Source organism: Sphaeramia orbicularis, chromosome 5 (genome assembly GCF_902148855.1).
Source record: "Sphaeramia orbicularis chromosome 5, fSphaOr1.1, whole genome shotgun sequence".
Taxonomy (NCBI): domain Eukaryota; kingdom Metazoa; phylum Chordata; class Actinopteri; order Kurtiformes; family Apogonidae; genus Sphaeramia; species Sphaeramia orbicularis.
The window spans coordinates 9,360,095-9,386,278 of NC_043961.1; the positions used below are offsets into that span (position 1 = coordinate 9,360,095).

General features: G+C 39.7%; 1 protein-coding gene and 1 pseudogene across 1 annotated transcript; one reads left to right on the forward strand and one right to left on the reverse strand.

The window, feature by feature from the left end:
- Window positions 1-1,231: 1,231 nt before the first annotated feature.
- On the reverse strand, window positions 1,232-3,081 carry LOC115419158 (blue-sensitive opsin-like; annotated as a pseudogene).
- Window positions 3,082-8,012: 4,931 nt separating this feature from the next.
- Window positions 8,013-25,093, forward strand: hcfc1a (host cell factor C1a). The gene is given in 33 exon segments (XM_030133737.1): window positions 8,013-8,165; window positions 9,316-9,516; window positions 10,014-10,162; window positions 10,455-10,506; window positions 10,509-10,614; window positions 10,712-10,920; window positions 11,286-11,370; window positions 11,491-11,597; window positions 11,686-11,865; window positions 11,964-12,206; window positions 12,308-12,456; window positions 12,556-12,738; window positions 12,825-12,856; window positions 12,858-13,044; window positions 13,428-13,450; window positions 13,452-13,530; window positions 13,643-13,859; window positions 14,156-14,292; window positions 14,384-14,531; window positions 14,659-14,748; window positions 14,751-14,878; window positions 15,900-16,302; window positions 16,305-16,646; window positions 18,176-18,321; window positions 18,896-19,030; window positions 19,151-19,352; window positions 20,211-20,486; window positions 20,990-21,093; window positions 21,180-21,314; window positions 21,401-21,586; window positions 22,453-22,750; window positions 24,079-24,142; window positions 24,232-25,093. Coding segments are annotated over 32 exon segments (5,031 nt in total). The 5' UTR covers window positions 8,013-8,165; window positions 9,316-9,320; the 3' UTR covers window positions 24,272-25,093.
- The last annotated feature ends 1,091 nt before the right edge of the window (window positions 25,094-26,184 follow it).

Consider the following 26,184-nt stretch of genomic DNA (forward strand, 5'->3'; position numbering starts at 1 on the left):
TTATATATATATATATATATATATATATATATTTATATATATATTATATATATATATATATATATATATAAGTGCAGATTTGGTCACCTTTTTATATAAAAAAGAAACTACTGGAACGTGTTACAACTTCCTGTGTTACATTAATATCAGTATGAAGAGAAACAACTTCTAAAGTGTTCCATGTTGACAAAAGAGCACAGACAGTATCCTGATAGGACATCTGTCTAATGAGTGAATATAAAGGACTTATCCTGTAAAATTTACCAGATTCTTTGCTTGGATTCAGTGTAAGAAGGTCACAATTGAGGTTTTCTTCAAAACATTGTCTGCTGGCATTTGAATGAACATACACAAACATGGAACATGTAAAAACGTTCACCTATGAAGACACACACCAACACATTAGACTCTGGTTAAAGGTTAATCCCACTTCCTTAAGGAAGAGCCTCGCAGGTTTTTGTCCCGTTAATCTGATTTACAGTAACACAAAATCCAGTAATCTCATGCTCCAAAGCCCTTTACAATCCACTCTACTGGTTTAACTTAATAGGTGTGTGATGTTTTTAGCCTGTTTCCTCTGCCCCTCGTCTGAAAAGCTGTGTAAGACTTTAAGAACACCATGTAGGCCAAGCAAGAACACTGCACCGCTCATAACAGAGGCGCACCGCTGCACCCCCTCCAACTTCAACTTTCAACTTTATTTATCCTTAGGACAGTAAATTGGGTGAGCAGCAGGGGTCATAAACACATGAGCACATACACAGAAACAGCACCACCAGATGACACCACAATAAAATTACACAATACAGGACAACACACACTGGAGCCCCTCCCTTCAAACACAAATGACAAAGGTCCAATGGGACAGAACACAAGTTAATTGCCATAATGGCCATGAGCATTAAAAGATAAATAATCACATAAAAAATTTATAGATATCAGCTAAGTGAATTCAGATTCCTAATATCCACAGGAATAAAGGAATCCCTAACACGTCCAGATCTCAATTGAGGAAGCCTAAAACTGTGTCCAGAGGGGGGCAAATTAAACTCCTCAAAAAGTGGGTGATCAGGGCAGTTTAAAATGTGTCCATTCATATGTTAGAGGAAACTGCTAATGTGTCAATGAATTTTACATTTGACATATTCACATAATGTTGTGTTCTTTTGTATTACGGCTTTGAAAGCACAAGAATCTTATTTTTAAAAAGGAACATCAGAACAAACAGTACTGAAGCCTTGACATGAATATTTTTTTATTATTGACTTTTTTCCTTTTTTCTTTTGCTGTGCAAAAACAATGTAGCTGAGCTAAAAGAATAACACACATTTTCTATGCAGTTCAAAGCAGTAAACATCATCAGGTGTTATATTTACAACACAAAAAATCAGTTATCCATGTGTCAGTGGTTTGAAAAAAAATTAAAAAGTGGATTTGCTGCCTAAGCAGGACCAACTTTAGAGACTTCAGTGACTGACTGGGAGGCCGATGACTCGTCATCATCACCTCCACTCATCCCCAGCATCTTCTTCATGCATGAACGGAACTGAAACAAGAAAACAGGATTAGAGTACGGCCCTGAAAGTATCTATCTATCTATCTATCTATCTATCTATCTATCTATCTATCTATCTATCTATCTATCTATCTATATATCTATCTATCTATCTATCTATCTATCTATCTATCTATCTATCTATCTATCTATCTATCTATCTATCTATCTATCTATCTCCTTTTATAGTTTACAGTGGTGGTATCTGACAGACCTGTTTATTGAGGAGGATGTAGATCACAGGGTTGTAGACTGCAGAAGACTTTGAAAACACAGATGGTATCGTAGCAAATCTCAGATCAAAACTCTGCCCACGATTGTTCACAATCCAAAGAGCAAATGAAGCATAGGGCAACCAGCAGACCAGGAAGCCCAGCACCATGACCACCACCATCCTGGTCACCTCCTTCTCTGCCTTCTGGGTGGAGGCAGACTCGGCCTGGGCCCTGGCTGCCTGTTGGAGAAACCACAGAAGAACAGAACTATAGACACTATAGATGGGTGAAGGAAAGCCTGCCCTTCAATCACTTGTTCATTTCACTGACTCACCATTTTCATTGTAATGAGCAGCTGAGCGTAGCGAGCAGAAGATGGTGCTGAGCGGAACGGCAAAGCAGAAGCAGAAGAGGAACATCACGTAGGATTCATTGTTGTATTTATTGTTTGTGGTGTACCAGTCTGGTCCACAGGAGCACTGCAGCCCCTCTGGGATGTACCTGGAAAGACAGTCACAGTCACTTTGAGTCCACGTCCGAGCCTACATGTGATCATTATAGTTAGTTCCGAACACCGACCTGCTCCATCCACAAAGTGGGGGGGCTGAGGCAATCAGTGCAATGATCCAGGTGCACACACAGCACCCTAAAGCATGGTCAGGTTTGAAAATGAAGTTTCCCAGTGGCTTGCAGATGACCAGCCATCGTTCAAAAGCTATCACAGCCAGGGACCACAGGCTGACCATACCTGCAAAGACCAAGTTCAAACCATTAGTAATCAGCTTGAAAATCAACAACTAATACAATGAACTGGTTTTTTCATCATACTTACCACCAAGTGTGACCAAAAACCCCTCAATCTTGCATACCATCGGTCCAAAGATAAAATATCTCGCAGCGAAGGTGCAGCAAGTGGTTAAGGAGCCACAGACGATACAAGAAGGTTGGAAAAGGCCAAGTTCACCAGGATGTAGTTGAGGTGGGATCGGAGTTTCTTGTATTGAATGGTACATGCAACGGTGAGAGCGTTGATAAAAGTACCAACAGTAAATATGAAAAACATATATATGGACATTGCATAGAAGATGCCTGAACTTGAAAGATGGTCCTGAGGAACCAGAAAAGGACTAAGAGATGTGATGTTGTCTGTATCCAGTTGAACCGGGATCCAGAAGTCCTCTGGAAGCTCCATCACACGACTGTGCTTCATTTTTCCCCTGATGAAAAAATATCAGGTTTTGTATTGAAGAGATATTGGTTCAGTACCGTCTGCAGCTCGGGTTTGGTGCCGCAGTCCATTAAGGAAAAGAAAGGACATATTTATAAAGCTGTGAGGATCAACATTTAATGAATTTAATGATTAAATAATTGATTAATTGAGTAACAATCAAAAAGGAATCAATTGTCCAGGAGACTTTTGTGCAATCGGATTAAGTCGAAATTTTTGGAGGCCAATGCAATATTTCAGAAAACTGCATGTTTTTTTTTTTTTCCTCATCCTGTAAATGCTGTTTATTACTAAAAAAGAGGGATGAAGAATGCACTCAAACAGACACAAATGGTATATATATATGAAGGTACCTGCACTTTGAGGCTGTTGTTAATACTTTCTGTGCCAAGATGATCGGATTTAATTTGAGAACATCGTCTTGGAATCAGCTAAGTCGGTCATCAGTGCTCTTATTGCAGCTAATCACATTCAGCCTTCCCTCAGGTAACCTGCTTTCTGTGGGCATCAGGGTGGATGATCTCTGCCTTCATTATCCTATCAGGAGGAGGAAAGGATTACCGTGTCCTAAACCCATATCCTGAGCTACAAGCCAGAGCACCTGTATTTTTTTCATGCAACAGTGTCATTTCCTGCATATTTTATGTGCTGAAAAAGAGCTTATATATAGAATAATATAGACACCTGTTATTGTTGATGTGTTACCAGTTTAATGTTTTGGTATTTGTTCAAGTAAAAGTGCCAGGAGAATGAGCCAAAATTAGGAGGCACGGCAGGTTATTTCAATAGCACATTTATAGCAATTCAAAGTGCTTTACATAAAACATAAAAGCATTACAGGAGGGAAAGCAATAAAAAGTATAGGCATTAAAATAAATAAATAAAAAATAACAACAAATAAACAGATAAAACAGATAAATGAGAATAACTGAGTTTATTTTGTCCATTGGATGGTTAACATATAAAAATTTTAGATGAATATTCTTCATAGATTTGATGCGCAGTATTAATTAGATAAAGGGTGCCAAACATACGACCTGTGGGCCAGAACTGGCCCCCCAAACACTCTAATCCGGTCTGCAGGATGAAGTGGAGAGATTAAAAAATTACACTGAACATATAACAATCCAGTCCACCAATCCACTTTATTTATAGCACATTTAAACAACAAGAACGTCTCCAAAGTGCTGCACATCAGACAAACAATAAAACAATTAAGAAATACTAAAAACAATAAATAAATACATAAAATTACAGGAATGCTCTAAATAGCACAAAATCAAATAGTTAAAAAGTAAGAAAATCAATAAAAGTAAACAAACAAATAAATAACAGACACAGAGGACCACACAACTCACGCAGAATTAAAAGCCAGAGAATAAAAGTGGGTCTTAAGACAAGACTTAAAACACTCCACTGTGAGGTCACCTGCAGCTCAATATGATGTAAAACAGGATGGGAGTGGTCAAATAATAACACTATTACTTGTAAATGATGACACCTACAATACCTTTTTTGTTATAGTGAAAAAAAGAAAAATTACATGATGAAATTGTTTACATTTACAAACTATCCTTTAAAAAACCTGAATAATCTAAGACCATGAACAACTTAATATTTCTTGAGAAAAATAATGGAAATTTTAAAACTATTCTGCGACATAATCTTGTTAAAATCTCACTTTTTTTGCACAAAAACAACAACAACAAAAAAAGTGCAGTTGTATTAGTAAATTCCACTTTTTCTTCTTCATAAATTTCAGGTTGCTTATGGTTGTTCCGGTTATTCACATTTTTATAATATATCTGAACTTTTTTCACACTAAAAGAGGAAACTTTGGATTATTATTTATAGGTTATTATGTTGTTATTTTACTAGTCCGGCTCTCTTTAGATCAAATTGGGCTGAATGTGGAACCTGAACTAAAATGACTTTGACACCTCTGAATTAGATAATGAAACTAAGGCGTATTTTGTTAAATATTTAAAAAGACATGCTGCTGATTTGAGCTGTATTTCTCCAGTAAATGCATCTAATTTACATTTTACTCCAAGTATTTTCTTGATAAATCCAATAATATACATATGTTAAAACCAATTAGAATAGTTCCCTATAAAAGCAAAACAAAGGCTATCAAACAGTAAAACAGATTTTTTTTAAATTGCTGTAACATCATTATTTAAATGTTTCATCTAATAAATGGATATTTGTTTGTTGTTTTGGTAGTTCAGACAATCAGCATTTAGGGTACAAAAAAAAAATCAAAAATGAAATGAACAGCTGAAGGACACCTCACTCATCAAACTATGCAATTTTTATTTACTTATTTTTTCATTTAACAGGAAAGGTGGTTGGTTTATGATTTGGTAGAAAATCTTAGACTAAAACATAAAAAACTGACTTTATATTGTGCACAGGATTGTGGATATAAATTGTAAATTGCTGCCCCCCCCCCCCTCAATTATTTTATTTACCTTTATTTAACCATTTCTATAGAAATACATCAGTTGTTTTCCTCAAATTTTACAGTCTGTATCAATTTAAATAAATCCATTAAAGAGATAGTGTAGCAGGTTTTGATTCCAACAAATACATGAAAATAAAATAAAACAAAATTAAATTAAATAAGATAAAATTAATTAAAATAGAATGAAATAAAATAAGATAAAATCAAATCAAATCAAATCAAATCAAATAACATCTGTTGCAGTAATCCTTGATCCGTGCCACTCTGTGTGTCTTTACGTCACATGTGTCTTAAGCCTCACAAACATCAGTTCTCAGGTGGATTCCTAAAGCTCTTACAGTGTGTAAACCATTACAGACAAATGTCTTACAGGAATTAAATGACAGGAAGGTCAATGTGTTAGTCTGAGCTCCACTGACCTGTTGAACCTGCAATTACATGATTCCACTAAACCTAAAGGAGGATGAAACTGTTACGAAGCAAGTAACTGATGCAATGGGACAAACAGTATAAGAGGCATGTTCTTTATTTTGTATTTGACACGTAGCTGCATTAGTTGAAACAGTGGTTACAAATGTCTGCTTTTTTTAGGGTGATTTAATTATTTAGTTAAACAATATCAACATTAAAAAAAATAATATCACAGGTTTACAGTCTGTGATAAAATACTGACAATGAAATATAATAAAGTCATCAGATATGATCTAATCCACTACACATGTAACATTTAAAATGAAAAACAAGAGGGACACTGAGAATGAATTTACACTAAATGTGGCATGATGGATTCTACAATAAGCTACATTCAATCTGATATTGATTCATCACTTCTCAACTTTCCAGATCAGAGTTCATTTTTCGTTGTGGCTTCTTCACTCCTTCCCTTTAACTTTTCCAACAAATACTAAAATAATGTCATTTTATATAATACATACCAGATTTGATCATGTTTATTTCAGTTATTGGCATATATTTTTGTGCATGTTAATTGATTACAGCATTTAACTTGATCATAGTGTCCTTGTGGGATATCAAGAGCACAGTAAAAGGTAAAAAAAGGATGCACAAATAATGGTATGCAAAAAATATGTGTGAGATGTTAATGTCTTCCTTTTGGTATAGTACCTACTGTATGTGTTAAATGAAATAAAGTTGAACAGTACTGATATAATATAAGTGGCATCTGTGTCATCAGCATTTCATTATATAATAAAAAAACAAACTCTTGCACATTATGAAATGCATTGTGGAAGTGAATGCATACAGTTTTTCCTTCCAGCCACAGTAAGTTATTTAGAACACACGAAAAATATTACATCCCAAACCTCCACTCCTATTCTGACTTACTGTACATAATATCAGAAATGTCTGCCATCTAGTGGCACCATGGTGCATTACAAAAGAAGAGAACGCTTTTTTATGGATGTGGAAGTCAAGAATTGCGCCTTGAATGTCCTGCCAATAACCTGTGTCTCTGCCATGAGAACATCTGAAACAAATGAAAAACTTGAATTAGTCACAAGGAGATAAAATATACAAAATAAACAGACCAAATGGAAAGACATGTACCATAGAATTTTAACGAACTGTGAATAAATGAGTGGGAAATATGTATGGTGCTTAAGAAACTTAAATGAGTAGCATATGGAAGTTGATGCACATAAAACACAACATATGGAAATCCAGAATAAAATATATGTTAGAAAATATATCAGTGATACACGTTTGTGTTCATTATTGTTGTTACTTGTGTCTTAATAAACATACCAAATATTAAAAATATTAAACGATTTTTATTTTACGGCATTTCTCTTATAGGCTGATTCACACATCTATCCTATTCTGCAGATTGGCGAAACTAGTTTTAAAAAATATTTCAGGAAAGCGGTTTGTATCTGCGCAATCAAATCTCTCCCAAGGGACAGAAGTTTATACATTTTCCAGATGTGAACTTCTTAGAGCATATACTGTTGTACATTAAACTGAATTTAGTAACTCTGACGTGACCATAAAAAGCCTCAAAAATACAACTCTGCCTATGCTGAATATATGGACAACCTCACTGTATATTTATTACAATTTATTATTTTCCGACTAAGTTATGTGCGCAGTTGGGGCTCTTGTGTCAGTAGAGGCGCGCTCATGGTATATGTGGGCGTGGCACTTTTATTTCTGTGAGCACTAAATCTGTAAATTACTGTTGCTGCACTATTATTTTCTACATGTTGTAATATCTAAGTAGGTTTGGGCCGAGATAAAGTTAGCTTCCCCTTAAAATGCTGAAATAAAGAGGTTCCTGTACGGATGTCGCCATCTTTAGTAAGGGACAATAAGCCCCGCGATATAAGACAACTTGTTGTAAATTGCAAAAACTCATCAAATGTTTACTTTGCAGCGATTCCAACAGTTTTTTGAAGCACTTCACTGAGCACGGTATGTTTCACCGATTTTCCGAGGCATATAACAAAAAAATACATATGCGATAAGATCCGAAATGGTCAGCGAGCGGGTCTGTGCCGCCATGTTTACTTTGGGTGACGCCAGCTCTCTTCCATTTTCCTCCGCCTCTGGTTGTCAAGAAGATGGCAGCTTCCAGGCAGGCATGAGAGGAAATACTTCTTCACAAATCGAATGAATTTGGATTATTGCCGCGAGATAAGACCACCTATCAGTGTTTTTGCAATCACTGCATCGAAATAAGTAAGTGCAATTCTAAATAATTACGCCTTTTGGGGGTTGTCATGTTTTGTTGTGGCAAGCCGCCCGGCCATTTTTCTTGTGGGATCTATAGAAGTAGGCCGATTGTCGAAAAGATGGCTGCTTCCAGAGACGGCATGAAACATAATAACACTTTGTTTATGCAGTTAAACTCTGTTTAGCTACGATTTCGGAGTGTTGTTGCAATTGCTTTTGTGTCAGGTAAATTATGCATACCAAAATACCATGAAAGTACATTGCATTTAATTGTAAAATTAGGCGACGCTTTGACAGATGTCAACGTATTGCTAACGCTGTTAGCATCGGCAAATTAGGTTGAGCAAGTAGCAGCTAGTGCTAACGGAATGTAGCTAATGTTTGAAGCTATAAATACAGCGACGGTGTCCAAAACGCATATTTTAGTATTTCATTCGATGGGAGTTTATGAAGGCGCTTTTGGCAAAACGTGCAATTGTCAAAGTATGATTTAAACATTTTTCTAACAGTAATATTCGCTGTAAAGGGATTGCAAAGATTGGCTAGCTTGCTAGCTACAATATGGCGACTCCCAGAGAGGCATGAAATAGCCGACTCTTGCTAACGGTTTAAACTGTGGATGAAGTATGTATTACAACGGTGTATATGTCCGGTTTGCTGACTCGGTGATAATGCTTTGAATTTGCTTTCATTGTTACGCGTTATTTTGCTAATGTAGTTAGTAGTCTTTTGAGTATTTTTCTTGTTCATTCGCTTCCGCCATTTTTCAGACTGGCAGTAGCGTTAGCGGGGGTTTGTTTGGCTGCAAGATGGCTGCTTCCATAGATTGAAATTCAATGGTTAGAAACAACTAAAACAAAACTTGCATGCCGGATAGATTTCATTTTATTTCCTAGAACAACATAACGCATCAGTTGCTTTACAAGGGGCCAGCAATTGCTTGAAAGCTTTATTCACTTTCATGTGTCGGAGTGTATGTATTTATTAAGCGAAGCTAATTGCTAACAGTTAAGCTTCTCAGCTGCAATGACCGCACCAACTGCTTTTCAACTTAACTGCAGTCCCAAGTCAGAGGCTGCTCTTATGTTTCTGCCGTCGAAATGCCACGATCGCTTAAGCAGCTCAGACAAATGATGTTTATTATTCCCTTCGACAGAAGTCATGTCTGCTCCTGGCTCCGCGGTGTCTGGAACCACGGCGTCGGTTCTGCAGCCGCGGTGGAAACGGGTCCTCGGATGGTCCGGTCCGGTTCCCCGGCCCAGACATGGACACAGAGCTGTGGCTATAAAGGAGCTTATGGTTGTCTTTGGCGGAGGAAACGAAGGGATAGTGGATGAATTACATGTATACAACACTGGTGAGATGAACTTAAACTGTAGAAGTTAACCTATTGTTTGATACAGTGATATATATCTGTTAAGATGCTACGCAAAAGTGAAAAGCTTATAAAGAATCATTTCCAATACTACCTCTACTTATAAGACTTACTTTGAATTTATAAAGACCGATTCGTGATGTACAGAACCGAGTCTTGTACAGGCCTCAGCAGGCCGAGCAGAACCGCCTATGATTAAATTTGGCCCCCTCTGCTGGACAAGTATTTTTAATGCTCGTTAAAAAAGGCGGGCTAAAATAAAATGGATGATGATGGTTTGTTTAAACATATCCTCTGCCTCAGTTACTTACAAACAAACCACTGAAGACATTCAAATTACACTAATCTTATTTGTTTGCTTCCATATGTAGCTTAGATGCAAGTAAGATAGTTGTATTAAGGTTGTTATTTTATAATAACATTTGTTTGACCAATGACTTAAAATTACAATAATTTGCCATTATTGTTCTAATTTCTAGCAACAAACCAGTGGTTTATACCAGCAGTCCGTGGTGATATCCCTCCTGGTTGTGCTGCGTATGGTTTTGTTTGTGATGGCACAAGATTGCTCGTGTTTGGAGGAATGGTGGAGTATGGAAAGTACAGCAATGATCTATATGAACTACAGGTAACTTATGATGTTATATGATATGATACAACGTGTGGAAGTACAAAATGTTAAAGTTAGTTATTTAAGATCATTTTATAATTTTTAAATGGTGATGGGGGGGTGTTTGATCCAGATTTGATGTACACATACATTAAAAATAGGCAGGTATAATCTGTATAAAATGGCAGATTTGAGAATAATCACAAGTGGATGATGAGAACAAAGACAAATCTGTGAATTGATTGCTTTGTGTTCCTGTCAGTCCCAATTAACTCATTAGATGTTGGTTGAAATATTGTTGTAATTTTAGGCAAGCAGATGGGAATGGAAGAAGTTGAAAGCTAAAAACCCCAAGAATGGCCCCCTCCCTGCCCTCGCCTTGGCCACAGTTTTTCCCTGGTGGGCAACAAATGCTACCTGTTTGGCGGTCTGGCCAATGACAGTGAGGATCCAAAAAACAACATTCCCAGGTACAGATGTTTTTACAGTTGGTTCCCCTCTGGATCACCACTGGTGCAATGAATAAAAACTTACAATGAGCATGACTAATGAGTTTTTCATTCTTAGATACCTGAATGATTTGTACACACTCGAGCTCCGTGCGGGGTCCAGTGTGGTAGGATGGGATATTCCAATCACATATGGAGTTCTACCTCCGCCACGTGAAAGCCACACCGCCGTGGTATACACAGAAAAGGCCAGCAGGAAATCTCGTTTGATAATCTATGGCGGAATGAGTGGTTGTCGTCTTGGAGATTTGTGGACTCTTGATATAGGTGCGTCTCTTCAATGAAACTCAACTGTAGTTATTAAGTCCTGTTATTCCTTTAAGATGGTATTCTTATTTTACATAATCACACAATATACAGTGAGTATTGTTGTGGTTCAAAGTGCATTCTTTTAGGAAGGTATCAAAACTTTGTGTGTTTTGTTAAAGTTTTGCAATCATTTTCCTAACTTCATTCATGCATATGTGGCCTCTTTGTTTAACTTTGATACATAGTGCTGAATGGAGTCATTAAAGAGTTTAGCTGATTAATCTGTGCCAGTATGAATGCTTGCTGACTATTATATTGGTAAAATTTGGCTAATATAAGATTTCTCAACTGAAATTACTTGTACCTAATGTTTGTGTCTTCAGATACTCTGACATGGAACAAACCTTCAGTAAGTGGTACAGCGCCGCTCCCCAGGAGTCTTCACTCTGCTACCACCATTACAAACAAGTGAGACAGCTACTGCACCTTACCAATAACAAATTAAATGTGGTTTTCTGAAATATTAGTGGAAAAGACGGTGTGTAATCAGCACATCTGACTTTGATTAATTTTTTTTCCTCTGCACAGGATGTATGTTTTTGGAGGATGGGTTCCTTTGGTAATGGATGATGTCAAAGTGGCCACACATGAGAAGGAGTGGAAGTGCACAAATACTCTTGCTTGTCTAAATCTTGGTGTGTTCAAGTTTAATAATTATTTCAGTAGATTTCAGAACAAAATTGTGTGGTTGTATCTGGGTTCACTGTTGTGTTTTGTCTGTAGACACTATGTGTTGGGAGACAGTATTGATGGATACTCTGGAGGATAACATCCCCAGAGCCCGTGCTGGCCATTGTGCTGTGGCAATCAACTCCAGACTCTATGTCTGGAGCGGTCGTGATGGTTATCGAAAAGCTTGGAACAACCAAGTGTGTTGTAAAGACCTTTGGTACCTGGAAACTGGTAAGTTTCTGAACCCAGACTGATTTTCGTCATTAAAAGTAATTCGAGTGGTTCAGGTTGTCAGCTTTTAACTTAAAATTCCTTCCCTTCACCCTCAGAACGGCCACATGCACCTGCCAGAGTGCAGTTAGTCCGTGCCAACACAAACTCATTGGAGGTGAGCTGGGGCGCTGTCTCCACCGCTGACACCTACTTGTTACAGCTACAGAAGTATGACATCCCAGCAACTCCAGCTGCAGCCTCGCCAGCCATGAGTGCAACGCCATCCCAGCCAGTTAACTCCCCGAAGAGCCCCGCACCTGCTGCTGCAGCACCCACTGCTCAGAACCTACCACAGACAGGTATAAAGGAAGAGTGCCATCTCTTGTAAAATTATCTGCCTTTAACTTCATATTACCACAATCATTTTGCAAGTCTGGTGATTGTTTTTCATATTTCATAGCTGTTTTGAAGGTTGCAGCTCAACAGTCTGCAACAGGTGCATCTGTGGTCACTGTTCGACCCAGTCAGCCTGGGAAATCCCCTGTCACTGTAACATCCCTTCCTCCCGGTGTCCGAATGGTTGTGCCTGCCCAAACCACTCAAGGATCGGTACAAACTAATTATCTCCATTTTTTTTTTACTATGTTGCAATTGAAACCCACCAACGAAAATGCTGCATTCAACATTTGTTAACTTTTCTATTTTCAGCCAATTGGCAGCAGTCCTCAGATGAGTGGCATGGCAGCTTTAGCTGCAGCTGCAGCAGCAACACAGAAGATCCCACCATCCTCAGCTGGCACTGTCCTCAATGTTCCTGCAGGTGCCACCATACTTAAAACGGTAGCGGTTTCACCTGGCACAACCACAGTGAAAGTGGCTTCTCCAGTAATGGTATAGATCTCATTGAGCTCTCATTTCTTTTATTTTCAGTAAGTCAAATATTACCTGTTTAGAAAAACAAATCATTCTGATTGTAGGTCAGCAACCCAGCCACTCGGATGCTGAAGACTTGCTGCCCAGGTGGGCACAGCAACTGCATCTTCTCCTACCACCACCAGGCCTATCATTACTGTCCACAAGTCGGGTGCTGTTACAGTGGCCCAGCAGGCCCAAGTGGTAACCACTGTGGTTGGAGGAGTCACCAAGACCATCACCCTGGTTAAGAGTCCCCTCACCATGGGGGGCAGTGGAACTCTGGTAAGACAACTGACTTAAAGTTGCCCATCTTAATCCTCTGAAACAACTCTGAGGGCACCCTTTGGTGCTTTCATTTGCATGCTGTAAATTTCAGGCCTTTCACACTTGGTGTGTATTTTTTTTATATGTCACAAGACAGTGACGGTATCCTCTGAGTCTAAACCAGTGGGGAGGGAGTAAAGGTTGGCCTACAGTGACTGTTGGAGAACTGGATTAAGAAAACAGGGGGTGTGATGTTAGTGATCTGCATGGCTGATTGTCTGTTAGGGCTGGAATGATACATAGAGCCACCACATTAGTGGTCCACCTTTCCACTGAGCTCCCTGTGCTGTCCGATGTTTTCTGGTGACTCATGAACTTGAGTCTCTTTCCTATGTCGGCAGATCTCCAACCTTGGCAAGATGATGTGTGGTACAAACCAAGCCAGTGCAGACATCAGCTGTCACAGGCCAGGCTTCCACTAACCCTCTCACACAGATCATACAGGTCAGCTATCTGCATGAGTGCAGGAAAAAACAGGAGGTAGCTTAAAACTCCTGAGACAGGCACTAGATGTCGTTCTACAAGCGGTTTGCATAATGTGCGCTTCTCTCCTCAGACAAAGGGTCCCCTTCCAGCCGGCACCATCCTGAAGTTGGTGACCTCTGCAGATGGCAAGCCCACAACCATCATCACCACTTCCCAGGCAGGAGGCACAGGAAACAAGCCCACTATCCTCAACATCAGCGGCGTCTCGCCTACCACCACTAAGCAGGGCACCACCATCATTAAGACCATCCCTATGTCAGCCATCATGACCCAGCCTGGAGCTACAGGTACAAACTCAGTTCAGTTTACTTTGTACAGCTGGCACATTTATAACATGAAACTGAACAAATCAAAATATGTTAACACAACTGCATGAGCTCACACAAAACTGAAGCACATGATGTCTTTTCCTTTGATTTCCACCTGGTTTGTGTTCTTGGTGAGTGGTGATGAAATGGTTTATTTAAAGCACCACTGATGTAGTTTTAATAGTTTGCAGCTGCACATTAACCAAAGTCTAATTGTAGAGTAGTGTGTCTTGACAGATGATGAATATTGATTTCATGTTTTTATGGCCATACAGGTGTGACGAGCAGTGCAGGCATGAAAACGCCTATTACAATCCTTACCACAAAGGTGATGACCACTGGAACACCTGGTAAAATAATTACTGCAGTGCCCAAACTTGCTACTGCAGCTGGTCAGCAGGGACTGACACAGGTAAACTGCGTGTACATTAAATCCTTATACAGCATTTCCTTTACCCTTGAATGTAATATGCAAGGATGGTCATCCTGAATTTTGTCTCTAGGTGGTTTTGAAGGGTGCCCCTGGGCAGCCAGGCACAATTTTGCGTACTGTGCCCATGAGCACAGTGGGTGGTGTTCGGCTTGTTACACCAGTGACAGTGTCTGCAGTTAAACCCACTGTCACCACCTTGGTCGTTAAGGGGACTACTGGTAAGAGTGATGTTATTGTCCTCAAGTGATTTACTGTTATCAGTCGATAATATTAATATAAAGTGTGACTTGTGTTTATATAAGATGCTAAGCTCTTTGTCTCTTGTTCCATTCATCTCCTTTTAAGGTGTCACCACTCTGGGGACAGTCACTGGTACAGTCTCCACTAGTCTGGCAGGAGGAACTGTAGACACTTCCAATGCATCTCTGGTTACCCCATCACCACACTGGGAACCATAGCGACCCTGTCCAGCCAGGTCATCAACCCGACTGCCATAACGGTGTCAGCTGCCCAAACTAGCCTGACTTCTGCCTCAACACTGCCCTCGTCCACCATCACCGTGCAGGTGAGACAGCTCCTCATCATCTCTCAAACTGCTTTAGTTTTCATGCTACAGTAATTTCATCCACAATTCTATTGGCTTCTTTTCTCAACCATGCAAAAAAAGACACTCCATCTCCAAAAACCTTATTCCAATTCTCAAATTTGAGAATACTGTAAATGTAGAAATAATAAAATTGAGTTTGGCTCTCTTTGGCAAATAGTTTGGCACTATTTTATTTTATTCTGCTGTTTACATTCTGTTTATCCATTTATTCCTTATTGCACTCATTTATTGCACTCATCTATTGCACTCATTTATTTTTAGCTTGTTTTTAAAGTTATATAGACCATATTTTAATTCTGTGGATTCCGGAAGCCAAGCAACGGCATTTCGTTGCCAAAATCTCACTGCTGTGTTTTTTTTTTTTTTTTGTGCAATGACAATAAAGGAAGTCTAAGTCTTTGTAAAAATGTGAATAAACCACTTTTAGAGCTCAGTGAAGACTGTCTGGAGCAGCTTATTTTTCCCTCAATAATCTTTTGCAGATAAATCATACAAGTGCATTTTTATTACAGTTGGCACTAGCCATTGAAGTAAATCAGACCCAACTTTATCCATAGTAACATTAAAATATATCAAATACCACATTTTTCAATTAAGCCCATGGTGCATAAATCTGACTTTTGGGATCAACAGTATACTGACAAGTGACTTGAGAAATTTATACATGTAAAATAAATATTTTTGAGGAAATGTTTGGAAAAGGGTCAATAATTAATGGTATATATTGTAGCTATTCATTTCAAAGGAAGGTTACCAAAGAATTAATTGACTAATCAATCATAAACTAATTGGTAGATTTTGAATTTATGTTAAGTGAATGGATAATGAATCATTTTATGCCTAAAGGAATTAAAAGTTTTAATAATTAAACTCCAACAAAGTCAGTGCATCGGTCAGAAAAACAGTGGAATAAGAACCAGAGAAAAATTAAACATGTTTTATGACTCAGTGATCAATGAAACTGGTTTTCTGTCCCCAGAACCAGCCCACACAGGTGACTCTGATCACCACTCCCAGTGGAGTAGAAGCCCAGCCAGTGCAGGATCTACCTGTGTCCATCCTTGCTTCACCCACATCAGAGCAGCCCAGCTCCACTGAAGCTGGAGCTGCTGGAGAGGGCTCTGGGACTGTCACCCTGGTTTGCTCCAACCCACCCTGTGAGACACATGAGACAGGAACCACCAACACAGCCACCACCTCTTCTGCAACCATTGGAGCAGGGCAGGTTTGCTCTAATCCACCCTGTGAGACTCATGAAACAGGAACCACCAACACAGCCACAACTGCATCCTCAAACATGTCTGCGGTGCGTGTGTGTTCCAACCCGCCATGTGAGACCCATGAAACCGGGACAACAAACACAGCTACCACAGCCTCAGCTAATATGGAGGAGTTCAGCAAGTATGTTCTAACCCGCCCTGTGAGACCCATGTGACGGGCACCACCAATACAGCCACCCAGGCCTCATCGAACATGAACGCAGGTCAGAGCGCAAGCACAGGCGCCGTTCAGAGAGTCTGCTCTAACCCACCCTGTGAAACCCATGAGACAGGAACCACCAACACCCCGTCCACAGCCACCTCCAGCATGGGAGGTGATCAGACCAGCACAGCAACAGGCCAGGTCCAGAGGGTCTGCTCCAACCCACCATGTGAAACGCATGAGACTGGGACCACCAACACAGCGACCACTGCCACCTGCACCATGGAGACAGGCGAAGGCTCAGGTATACACATACTGATTAGTAACTGCTGTGTGAGTGGCCACGTTTCCATTAATTAACTTTTAATGAAAAATTTGTAGAAGTGTCAGAATTTTCAGTGACAAAAAATCCTTTACACTTGCCTGGATTGTTGTCGTTTTTTCATAGGACAAAACATTTAACTCTTTAAGTGCCAGACAGTTAAGGGGCTAATAAGCCTTAAAAGTGCTACAGAATTTGGCCGTTTTTCAGTATTTCGCGTCGTTTTTATAATATTTGAAGAATCCTGCAGGAAACCGCTCGGTAACATCCGACCGATTGCTGATTAGATCCAAAACGCACCGGACGCAGCCGATTCATTATTGGTCATAATTTGCATAATTTATAATAATAATAATAATAATAATAATAATAATCTTTATTTATATAGCACTTTTCATACATTAAAAACTGTAGCACAAAGTGCTTTACATATCAGTTTAAAAATCAGTACCGCCCCACACCCACCCACTCACCCGCACACACACACATATACATGCAAACCCACAAGCTCACACATACTTAAGAAGACTGACTGAGCACGGGTAGACCAGAACAAAAATGTACAAGTAAAGTAAAACATCAATTTAGGAGGCGCTGTCTCAGGGAGCCATCCACACCAGGATGCAGCCGGCGACCAGGCACCAGCAACACAGCCCCGCATCCTAACTAGTGGGAGAGGGCCAACTGGGACCCCCACCCACCAGAAAGGAGCGGACCCCAGTGAGAGAAGGCGCCACAGCCCCCAGAGTCCACAGCCGCCCCCGGCATGGAGGGCTCCCTCTGATGAAACACCGGAGAATAAGAAACATTAAAAAGATAAAAATATTATTCGGTCGCGTGACCTCAAATTCCCGTCTGATTGGTCTCAAAAGGGGGACACAGAAAGAACGTCATCGAAATGTGAGAAAGAAATGGGGGTGGATGGTTTGTTTGTACACAAATGTGGTGTGTTCTCCAAAGCCGATCTGATCAGCCCGTGGCACTTTACAGGTTGTTTTCGTAAAGCCGATTTAATCGGCCCATGGCACTGAAAGTGTTAACATGAATGACCAATCAGCCATTCCCCCAACTTCTCACATAATAGTAGGTACATGTGCTGTGTACTGGTCAGACACCAAACTATACCTCAGTCTTATCAAAGGAAAAGACCCAGAAGAAGAAAGTGGCAGTAGAATGGTTGACTTCATCTGCTTAGTTTATTCACAGCAAACCATTTGATGTAAACATGCTAAAGTTATTTTTCAGTTTGTGTGACAATTCAGAATTTCACTTAACAGTTGAGAAACAGAAGTACTGATACCCAGATAAAAGACTTGGAAGAATTCTCTCAATACTATTTGTTTTCCGTGTTTGACATTTGATTTTACTCAACATTCTTGCTTGGATTTCAGTCTGTTTCAACTTTTGTTTTTTCCCCAGGTCGACCTTTATTCTTTTTTTAACCTTGTGCACGCTATAGTACAGATTTTGCTCGGTCCAGTCTAATCATGCTTGATGTTGCCTATCTGCAGCCCAGCAGACAGAGGAGGGAGCTGAAGGTACGAGCAGCGCAGAAGTGGCTTCCACCACCGCAGCATCTGGCGTGGTTACCACCACACAGGGAAGGGCCATCACTACTGTGACTCAGTCCACACCAGCCCCCGGACCCGCTGTACCTGTAAGAGTAGTACTGTTACAGACACACCTTCACTGGTTTACAGGTTTTTTTTGTTGCCTTTTTAGATGTGATTTGGGAAGTTTACAACTCAATATTAACAAAAAGCACCCGGAGATCCTTCAGTTCAATTATTATTACGGATTTATTGATTCTGAAATATCAAATATTCTCTGCGGTTGCCTTTCAGTGACCTTAATTTCTTTTGCTAAAACTCAGCTCATAGTGTGGCTATTGATCTGTTTCATTCCACTCTCATAACACACAAAATACTTAAGTGATAGTCTTTCTCCTCTTTATGGATTTGTGGGTGACTTAAGATGGAGGAGAAATCTCACACTTCTAAACATTATTTAACAGTTACTAGGGACAACATAATAAAACTATTCATGGTTAAAGTTTGGAAAAAAATATATATATATATCAACAACAACCAACAAGAACTTATTCACAGGCAAAAGGAACAGATGGTGTGAAGACTATAGCTAATGCATGATTAACTGTCAGAAACTGATGCATACTGTACAAAAAAACAGAGTTTTAAGTCTGTCTGTGATTCTGTCTTGTTTCTCTGTAGTCAATCTCCTCCATCACAGAAGGGGTTAGTGCTGCTGCCAGTTCAACAGAGGAACCCATGCAGACAGATGAGACGCCAGCGACAGAAGCAACACCTGCAGAGGATGCAGCCACTGCTATGGAAACACAAGCAGAAGTAAATACTCTAGAACTACATGTTTCAGATAATGATACTAATGCTTTGCAACAAGATGTATGTAAAATAAATACAAACATAGATGAAGAAGAACGACTGTCGTGTGTTCCCCCAGGAGAAGCAGCAACAGCAACTGCCTTGAACCTGCCGTCAGAGCTGATGTCTGAAAGCCAGGGAACCACACTCATGGTGACAGGGTTGTCGGACGAGGAACTGGCTGTGACCGCAGCAGCAGAGGCTGCCGCTCAGGCTGCAGCCACTGAAGAGGCCCAGGCCCTGGCAATACAGGCGGTGCTACAGGCAGCTCAGCAAGCCGTAATGAGTATGTAGAAACTATTTTTAACACTTGACTTCTCCTTGGGTTGATGAGTGGCATCAAATTATGTATTTTCATGGTAGTCTTTGCAAGGAATGGGTCAACTCTAAAATTCTAGGCTGAAAAAAAAATAACCAGCACCATGGCCACATGGTCACATCAGTGAGCTTTTTCTACTGGTGAATGTCCTGTTATTTAACAGAAGGCCAGTAGCAGAGAAAGAGATGAACGTTGGTTACCACTGATTTTCAGCTGATCAGTCATTTCATCCATATATGGTGCATATGGGCGCTGGAAATCTTTGAAAATGCTTGAATTTTAATGTTGTGTTTTCAAGGTCTGAAAAGTGCTTGTAATTCTAACTCTGTGAAATGATTAATTTATATTTTTTAATATAACTCTGCCAGGTTAGATGACAAGCCAAAGTTACTTATATCGAGGTGATGGATTTTGAAAAATAAAACTTAACATAAAAAAAAAAAAAAAAAGCGGGTGTTCTCAGGTCGACACCACGTACAGTTTTATTTGAATCTTTGTCGATGCGAGTGTGTCTGAAGAATGCTAAGTAACTTCCCTTTTTTTGGATATTTGTGTTCTCCTGTAATATTTTCTAAACTTTTTGCTATGATGAAACATAATTTAGATGTTTATAGCATAATTCAATGTACATCATTTTGATTTAAAAGTGACAAAAATAATGAGTGTATGTATTCCTGTAGATATGGATTTTATCCCGGCGATAAGGTGAAAATGACCTTTTAAAAGTGCTTGAATTTGACCTTGAAAAATGCGTATGAACCGTGCATATAGGAAATGCATAAAAATCAAACCTACTGGTAATGAATTTTCTAATCCTGTTTCCAGATGAGGGTGATTCTGCTGGAGAGAGCCAACAACAGACCAACATCCCCATCATGCTGACCCAGCAGGAGCTTGCAGCGCTGGTCCAACAGCAGCAGCAGCTGCAGGAGGCTCAGGCTGCAGCGCAGCAGGGCGCCGTGGACACCAGCTTACCCACCGAGGGTCTGGCCCCTGCTGACAGCCTCAACGACCCCTCAGTCGAGAGCAATGGACACAACGAAATGGCAGCTGCAGTCACTAGTGCCGTGGCGTCTCTGCTGCCACGTACCACTGCAGAGAGTAAGACGAGGCTTTTTTCCTAACGGCAGGGTTTTTATGTTGAACAGCATTTACTGCAGGGTTGGTACGGGTGCTGGAAATTCTTGAAAATGCTTGAATTTCAATGTTGTGTTTTCAAGGTCTGGAAAGTGCTTGTAATTCTAACTCTGTGAAGTGATTTATTTATTTATTTTTAATATGAACTCCACCTGGTTAGATGCCAAACCAAAGCCACTTACACAGAGGTGATACAGTTTGAAAAATAAAACTTTATCATAAAGAAAATTCAGGTGTTCTCAGGTCAACTCCAGGTACATTTTTATCTTAATCTTTGGTTTGATACGAGTATGCCTGAAGAACACAGTGGCCTCCCTTTTTTTTGGCTAAAACTTTGTGTTCTCCTTTAATTTCTAAACTTTTTGCTCTTGTGAAATTTGAAAATGACCCTTAAAAATGCTTGAATTTGACCTTGAAAAGTGTGTACGAACCCTGTCACCAACTGATCTTGCATATTTCTTTTGCAGCATTAGCTCCCTCAAGTACGTTTGCACCCTCTGTGTCAGTAGCAAGTCCGGCCAAGCTGCAAGCAGCAGCTCTGGCCGAGGTCGCCAATGGCATCGAGGGAGAGGTGAGTCAGACCTTCTGGTTATTTTTGTCAGGTCAAGGAGAGAAAAGGCCGCTTTAAAGACTTTGGTTATTTTTCTTTCAATACAGAAACAAGCTCCTCAGCCAACACCAGTGAAGCCGGTGGTAAAGAAAGAGAACCAGTGGTTTGATGTGGGCATTGTTAAAGTGACAAACATGGTCGTCACCCACTTCTACGTGCCAGCAGATGATTCACACGGAGATGTAGGTGTCTCAGATTTCCACTCATCGAAGGATGAAAGGAGTCTGAGTGTTGAGTATATGTCATGTCTTTGTGTCATGTTTTCTAGGATGACTCCGGCATCATACCAGACTACAGCCAGATGAAGAAAATGGAGCTTCAGCCAGGAACTGCTTACAAGTTCCGTGTTGCTGGAATCAACGCTTGTGGTCGTGGAGCTTTCTCAGAAATTTCTGCTTTTAAGACTTGTCTACCGGGCTTCCCAGGAGCACCTTGTGCCATCAAAATCAGCAAGGTAAACGCACCACATAAAAACTACTGCTGAGATTTTATGTTTCATTGTAGGTTCAACCTACATGTAGAGCTGTGTAATGTGATGATAGAAAATATTAATTGCTTCATATAGTCTTTTTTTTTTTTTGACAAAAGAATCATGTCAAAACGGTACATAAAGAGCTTCTAGACTATTTACATTTAATTTTAGAAGGTCATATTGTATATTTTGTTACATGCTTAAGTGAAGTGAAATGGAATAATTAAACATGAACAACTATAATTAATTTACTTTCAACTTAAAATCCTTGTGATTCACACATAAAGCTCCTTTCCGTTTACTTTAATCCTATAAACTTTTAGAATTTTCATAAATCGTTGAATTTTTGTGATCTGCTAACAGGGTTCCCTCAGGGTCTTAAAAAGTCTTGAATTTACAAATCTGCATTTAATACCTTAAAATAGTCTTTCAAAGGGATGAAATTTGATCTGGTAGGTCGTCAGTTCTGTTTCCATAAACTTGTTGGCTGTGTTGTGTTTAAATGTGTCTGTTAAATGTCCAAACTGCAAAGACAGTAACGTTGGTCGACTCTGTTTCACCCGTTCCCAGCCCTGGTGAAGAATACCTCAGAACGGTTGGAATCAAAGCGTTGGAGTAAATAAATGTTTTCCTAAATTCTAGGACTCACAAATTTGTGCAACTATGGCTGTGAAATAGGCATCCAATTCTGTTCTAAGTAGCCTTTAAAAGGTCTTAAATGTAACTTGTTGAAACCTGAACTAATGTTTGGGTCCATGTTACACATCTTTACTGATAAGTGTCCGTAACCTACTGCCAATCCTCCAGAGTCTCCTGGGCTGAGTACTGTCTTTTGTGTCCCTGTGCAGAGCCCAGATGGTGCCCACCTGACCTGGGAGCCTCCTTCAGTGACATCAGGAAAGATCATCGAGTACTCCGTGTACCTGGCCATCCAGAGCAACCAGACGGCCGAAGCCAAGGCCTCCACCCCGGCCCAGCTAGCCTTTATGCGCGTCTACTGTGGACCCAACCCCTCGTGCTTGGTGCAGTCGTCCAGCCTGTCCAACGCCCACATTGACTACACCACCAAGCCCGCCATCATCTTCCGTATCGCCGCCCGCAACGAGAAGGGCTACGGTCCCGCCACCCAAGTCCGATGGCTGCAAGGTGAGTTCATGATTGCATACGAAGAGCTCAGCTTTATTTGAATCAGAATACCAACATGTGGGCCATCAGATACACAAAGATAAACCAGTGTACTGGAAACGGTTAAGTTGGTCCTCCCCCTGCTTTGTGACCTTGTGTCTAAACTGAGAAAACAAAGGAAATTGTTTTTCAGTGATTTATTGAAAATATACAAATATTTTTAGAGGAAGTGCAGGAGAAAAAGTAAGAGAGAAGAGACAGTTCAGTTTTCCAGTTGAACATTGTAACTGCAGTTCAGGCTAATGAAGAGCTCTGCTCTAATCTGTGGGTGTGTTTGTATTATTCTGTCATACATTTGTCATAATTATTGTTCATAGATAAATTATAGCCATAGACTGCACATCAAATGGCTGAGTAATAAACATAGAACCAATCTGGGTAAATCGAAGTTACAACAGTAGAAAATAACACTAACACAGAATGAAGGGGAAGGATGAGCGAAGGACGGGAGGACTGGTGTGGTCTAAGTTCAGGGAGAGTGGGAACCCTGTCCATGTGATTGTGTCTGATTTTACAAACCTTTTGTTTTTAAAAACCACATTTTAAGCAGGGGTGTAAGAAAATATTGGTTTTGCAATATATCATGATATTTCACTTCACGATACTGTATTGATATTAAAAAGTACTGTAGCAATATTTTTAGGTATTTATTCAAATGCAGACATGGCATAGATTCATTTATATTTTCTGTTTTTCAAGCTCTTTTATTTCTATATCACATGGGTATTTTGTTCTGTTTATTTACTACAAAAGTACTATTGTGATGTTGCAGGTCATAAATATAGTTTTTTTGAAATTGGTAACACTGTTTTGTTAAATAATGGATAATTCAAGCACTTTTTACCTTCTGAAAGAGGCAAATGTTTGTTTTTTATTGGGAATGCACAAAAATAATATTCTGATGTTGGATTCAGGGACTGAACACTATGTATTCTTTTCACAATAGAATATAAACATTTAAGCAGGATCTTGAAGTATAATGTCTGTAAAACATTACTTGTGTGTTGTTGTTTTTTTTTTGTACTGGTAAAGCAACATATTAAAACTTTTTTTATCCAAATGCTGCACTGTAAGTTTTTCCAGGAAATAATCTTTAAAAAAAATATCGCCTTGTTAACAGTATTGTGATATATTGCGATATATCGTATTGTGAGTTGTATTGCATCGCCAGATTCTTGCCAATACATAGCCCTAATTTTCAGACTTGATCTGATCAGATTCCATCTGATTTCACTGGGCATTTTTATTTTTGGCAACATCTTAATTTTATCTGTTCTTCTGATTTATAGAATCTGGCAAAGATGCTGCTTCTGCAAAACCGGCACCCAAAAGACCAGGAACCTCCCCTGATACGTAAGTGCACAGTACATGTGTCTCAGTACTCACACACTCTCACAGGGGCTGATGATTGGATACATACTGGTTTCTTGTGCTCTCTGCAGTAAGGCTACTGGTCCAAAGAAAGCAAGGACGGACCAGTGAGGTTGCCCCGAGCCCCCCCCTCCACCCACCCAGTCTTTTGTCCTTTTTCCACTCGCTGTCCTTTTATCAGGAAGACTGACCTTCACCCCTCCACCTCTTCATCCTCATCCTAATCTCATCCTCCACCTTCAAGTCTCAGATCAAGACAGCAGTGGAGGCAGAACAACAGTATGAAGCCGAGATGAAAGTCAATCTGAGAGAAGTTTCTGTAGATAAACCCTCCTTCCTCCTCGTTCTGTTGGTCGTACTATTTTTAGAGCAACACAAACTTAGAAGCACATTATCTTTTTAAGCCACACCCCCTTCCATCCTTTAACATCTGTTTTTGGCTTGTTTCAGTAGTTGAGCAGTATAGAGAAGCATTTACATCTTTCACAAACTGGGAGCCAGCCTGAGCGTGATGTTTCCTTTTTTTGTCTTTTGTTTTGTGAATCCTGGGGGGATGTAGAGAGAGACTACATTGAAATGATGTACAGTGTTGAAAAAATGCTGTGGAGGCATTAGTTTAGATGAGAGGAAAAATCGGTATGGAAACAAATAAAGCACTTGTCCTCAATGAAAAGAGGACATCAATTTTTTTTCTTTTCTTTTTTTTTTTTTTTTTTTGCAAGAAATTTTGCTTCGAGAACCAAGTCTGTACAGTCATCATACTGACTCCAGTCTCCTGGTAATGTCATCACTGTGCGCTTTTTACCCCAAGATGAGGACTGGTGGCCGACACTTTGACGTGGACAAAAAAAAGGCAAAGGAAGAGATTTGTAGAGAATGAATGACAGACTTTGCTAGGACAGAGACTTGCAGCACACACAAAAAAAACCTTGCCAAAATTTTCCCAAAAATTAGCAAGCAATGACGCAGAGATCTTTTGTGTAGTTATTTTTGTATTTTTTAAGCTTTTTTTTTTTTCTCCTGTGTGTATGTGTATGTCGTGTGCATTTTTAAAACATCACTTTTTTTAACTGTTGTTCATCCCCATAGTTTGTGTTTGTGGGAAGATGGGTGGCTGTACCGAGGTTGCCACTATATTTTTAAAAATCTTCATTCAGTTGGTTGTATGTTCTTGTCGTTAACAGATGGTAATGAAAGAGAGGAAGACATGTGTATATGTTCCAAGTAGAACCGCAGAGGTTATAGGACTGAAGGAACTTTTGAAGTGGACCCAGGGACGAGAAGAGTTTTTCCTTTGTTTACTGCATCCTACTCAATGCTTGTGTTGCTTTGTTTGCCAAACAGGAATTTAGCCGGGTATGAGCACCACAACACCTGCTTTTCATACCCACATCCCATTAATATCCCAATCAGTTGTCCTACTCCTACGCCTGTTTATGCTCATAAATGTGGTGTCTCACCTCTTCTTTAATTTTTAGAATGGCAAATTATATAGTAGACATGATTTCCCTATCCTATTGATGTATGTGAATCCATTTAATAAATTTCCATTTTTTTCTTTCACGGCTCTGTATTTCAGACTACAGATGGTGTGCAAGCGAACTGTGACATGTAAGCGCGTATGTCTTTGAATGGGAACGTCTTGGGAGGAAAGCTTACATAGCCAGAGTGTACCTCACTTGTAAATTAGTTCGTTCATAGAGCAAGAATAAAAAGAAAAACGAAACAAAAAAACAAAAACATCTTGGCCTTTATATAATTACCTGTACACAAACTGTTTTTACATGTTGGTCATCTCTTGATTGCCTTTTGTGTCTTTACTTCTAAAAGAAACAAATATATATAAATATATATAGTCTCCCTGATTGTTCTAATTTGCTTCTGTCGAGCTGATTCACTGTAGGAGTCTGAATCACTGCTACGTTCATTACAATACAAACTTGTACAGGGAGGAGGTTTCTGAACGGACATGAGTGTATATCTACTTTGTAAGGGGCGGCGCTTCGGTGTGACGCTACCCGCCA